General features: G+C 36.4%; 1 protein-coding gene across 3 annotated transcripts; it reads left to right on the top strand.

Annotated features, from left to right (window-relative positions):
- LOC140866397 (uncharacterized) lies at positions 1 to 2792 on the top strand. 3 transcript variants are annotated; one of them, XM_073271375.1, is made up of 5 exons: positions 1 to 100; positions 598 to 731; positions 971 to 1049; positions 1147 to 1230; positions 2352 to 2792. In XM_073271375.1, exons 2-5 carry the CDS (start codon positions 603 to 605, stop codon positions 2684 to 2686), a joined length of 627 nt encoding a protein of 208 aa, XP_073127476.1. In that variant the 5' UTR covers positions 1 to 100; positions 598 to 602; the 3' UTR covers positions 2687 to 2792. The 3 variants fall into 3 exon arrangements, with proteins under 3 accessions (XP_073127476.1, XP_073127478.1, XP_073127479.1); XM_073271377.1 differs by lacking the exon at positions 1 to 100 and adding an exon at positions 142 to 221; XM_073271378.1 differs by lacking the exon at positions 1 to 100 and adding an exon at positions 368 to 483.
- The last annotated feature ends 1096 nt before the right edge of the window (positions 2793 to 3888 follow it).

Here is a 3888-nt window from a genome sequence, read left to right as displayed (position 1 = left end):
GGCTTTTTATAGCCCAAAATTTCGTTGCGCCAATTTTTATCCACCTCCTTCAAAACCTTCAGGCTTCACTCCTCAGCTGCCGCCGCCGTCGGATAATCAAGTAATGCGATTTTTCCTTCTTTTCTTTGTTTTAATTTAACTATTATCTCTGCTATTAAATGTGTTAGAATTGTCTGAATGCGAACATACTATTCCTAATTGCAATTCTTCTGAGCACAGAAGTGAGAATTTTTTTGTAAATTGGTTATTCTTATACTTTGCTCGTGTGTCGCTATATTTATTTTTATTTTAAGTTAGAAAGATTTATTTTTTCTTACATTGTGGCTATTCTTTTTGAATTGGGGATAAAGGGTTTGCTGTTAATGGCTATCGTTGCATCCCTAAAAAATGGTTTCTTTTTTTAAAAATAAAATAAAAAAACTCGGGTGCTTTACGTGTTATGAATTTATATTTGTGATCATCAACGCCTGTGCCTGTCAGCATGTTCGAACTTGCTTTTGGGATTTTGTATATTTGCTCAAGTTTTTGTTTTATATTTTCTTTATTTTATTTGACAAACGTTCTATTTGCACCTCAATTTTGTATTTATTTTTTCAGAGGCAATGGATGTGCCTGCGGAGAATGTTTACCAGCCCCCAGAGGAGTTTGTGGAGGATAAGAGGCTTCCGCTCGTTGATCTCAATATAACGGACTCGACTGAACTCTGGCTTATTCAGTGGCCTGTTAATCAAGTATGATTTGATGTGATCATGCATCCATATTTCAAATGGAGGGCATAAATTTTAAGCTTAGCAGGATTAAAAAACTGTTTCATATGTGTCTTCTCCTTTGGATGAAGCAGGAGAAAAGCTTTCCTTAATTATTTTCTTTGAGTGTGTCTGTAATTCAGACTCCAAATGAACTACAGGTTGAAGCTTTTTTCTAAGAATCTTGATTATGTGTAATTTGATTAACTTTTCATTGATTTCAGTCTCCTGATTTTGGTGGGACAGAAGCATCGTTGAAACTCAATGGTGATGGTTGTATAGGGAGTTTCGAGTGCGCATCTGGTAATCTTTTTTCAACTCTATTGTGCTCAGTGGTGTTCATTCTATTGGATTTGTCTATTAACAGCTTTACCCTTGACCCATGGATTTATTGTGTCAGGAAAATCATATGACGTAGTTAGTTTGAAATCCCAAGGTCCAGAACCTATAGTTTTCTTATCTTCAACCGCAGATGCAGAAATTGGTATGCATTTATATTTTATCATCATTGAAGTATTGTAGATGTACTGCATAGTTGCTAATTATTCTTTATGGCTTGGTTGTGATTATTGGGCATGAATCGCCAGTTCTGGTTTGTCTTTCTCAAAACCATATTTTTATAGCATTTAAAGAGTAATCTTACACAATTAAGAGTATAGCCTTTTGTCAGTCCGACCACAAAAGCTCCTCTCAAGCAGTTTTTCATGAAAATAGAAGTAAAAAAGAATTTATATTTGGGTTAAACATTGAAAAAGTTTTTTAACAAGAAACTGAAGCTGAAATTGAAAACTACATTTTTTATGACAATGAACGCAGGGCACTGGGTAAACTTTGGGGTCAACACGATAGCTTACAAACCATGCTAACTAGGTAAACTTCTTTGGGCAAACCTTGTGTGACAAGCTCATCCAAAAAGTGTTAGGTACGGATAATTAAACCAATGATCATCTACTTCACCAACTTGACACCACTTGAGAGGGGCTGAAAACTATTTTTTTTCCCCTGGCTTTTAGCTTGTCCCTTGTTTAAGCACTATCATTTTTTGCCAAAAACAAACGAACAAACAAACAAACACACCCATTTAGGAAAGTATAAATGCACTTTTTCTGGGAAAAAATTATTTCGGCTTAAAACACTATTTTCCAAATGCATTTATTAAATAATGGCCAACAACATCAATGCATATTGTGTCCACCTCTCACGTACATGTTAGGATCCCCCTAGTGTTTTGTCATTGTTCTCTTAGAGGATTTAATTTTAATGATCTACCTCGTTTATGAACTGATCTGCTTGTTTCAACCCTATTCAGCACATCTTGTGATGATGACATGGTTAGACAGAATCATTGAGCATAATTTCCTATGTTTTCCTAATAATGCTTCTAGTAGAAATTAGCCTTAGTTTGTACTATAAGTTTTTAGGGAAAGATTGTCCTCGGGACACTATAAACAGGCTGAGAGATTATTGTGAAATAATACATCAAATGTGTCCTCTCATGTACTTGCAATATTATTCTTAATTATATACAGTAAAGTGTGATCCTAGTGCAATGTATATATTTTTTAAGACAATCATTATATGTGAATTGCTTTTTGTATGCAACAGCTGGGAAGATTTCCAGGCGGGTTTCTCTGATCCATTACCCAGACCCCAGTGAGTTAAAAAAACGAAATAATCTCAAATTGAGCCAATCTCAAAAGTCTTCCATGGCCACGTCAACCTTGTCCGGTCGTCCCTTGGCTACTCCAACTCGTAGTATTAAACCGAAAAATCCTCATACAACGAGTGGTCAAGCTACAAGCACCCAGAGTGGCAAAACCAAGAGTACTATCACTCAGGATTCGGCCAAGGGAAACAGTGTTGTTACATCTACAACTACAAGTTCCATGGAGCACTCTGAGGAAAGAAAACGAAAGAAGAAAAGGAAAACTGAAAGCTGAACTATATATACTTTGTGTACCTACGCACCTTTTTCAAAATTTTGAATTTATAATTGATTTTGTTGAACATGGTGGATTTTAGTGAAGATATTCTGATTTTCGGGTTTTCGTATATCTCGACTCCAATGAGTCACTTGCTTCACACACAAAAATGTTGAAAGTACATACCTGTATGATAGGTAAAATGATGGAGTGAGACTCATGTTTGTGTTAACACGCTCTGCAATATAATCTGTATGTAATTGGATCTGTCGGTATTCGGGAAGCCAAAGGCAAGTCTTCTGGTCATAAAGAAAAACAGGGAATTCCATTTCCGGCATCTTGATTCCGAATTTATTGATTGTATCGTCAAAAGATGGATTGAATGAGTGGCGATTCATCTTATATATAGTCTCTCTTCGGAAATTTTCTTGGCAGCTTCAATTCTCGGTCGTCTAGCAGATTTACATGATTAACCGAGACAAATTAATTCCTTGGCTGGTTGGTGGAGTGGGGATTTTAATGAAATAATCTTTGAATCGGAAAAACAGGGGTGGTGCAGTTCGTCCTTTATCTCAAATGGCAGGTTTCTCGAATACTCTTGATGATTGTGGCTTACAAGATCTATTGTATTCTGGTGATGCATTTACTTGGTGTAATAATTAAGCGGCAAGGTATATAATGGGCCTGATCTTTGAAAGACTTGATCGTTTCGACGTTTGTACATTCGATTGGAGGATTCTGTTTCCTAATCTTGATTATTATTGTTTTTGGATATCTGTCGTATTATGGGTTGGTGATCGATTTATCATTTGGGGAGGAGAATTAGCACCGCACCCCACCCTTCGAAAAGAACTTAATACTCTACTAAATGCACAGTAAGCCAAGAACAAACCATGGAAGAAAGTGGAGAAAGAAATCGAAAAACTATCTTCTCAGGAAGAAATGCACTGGAAATAGAGATCTCGAGCGAATTAATTGGCTGCGCCATGGAGATGGCAACACGAAATTAATTCTTTCATGTATGCATCGGCATCATCTCGTCGTAAAACTAATTTTTATGGAGGGGCTCGTAAGCGCAAGAGGGGTTTGATGCATTGCATGCACTGATTTCAATGATATGGAAGATATTACTTTAGAGCATATTTTGCAGATTTATTTACATCTTCTAACCCATGCATCTCTACAGACCATTGAGGCAGCATCAGAATCTGTTAGAAGCT

Source organism: Henckelia pumila, chromosome 4 (assembly GCF_033568475.1).
Source record: "Henckelia pumila isolate YLH828 chromosome 4, ASM3356847v2, whole genome shotgun sequence".
Taxonomy (NCBI): domain Eukaryota; kingdom Viridiplantae; phylum Streptophyta; class Magnoliopsida; order Lamiales; family Gesneriaceae; genus Henckelia; species Henckelia pumila.
This window is presented reverse-complemented; position numbering and strand designations above follow the sequence as displayed.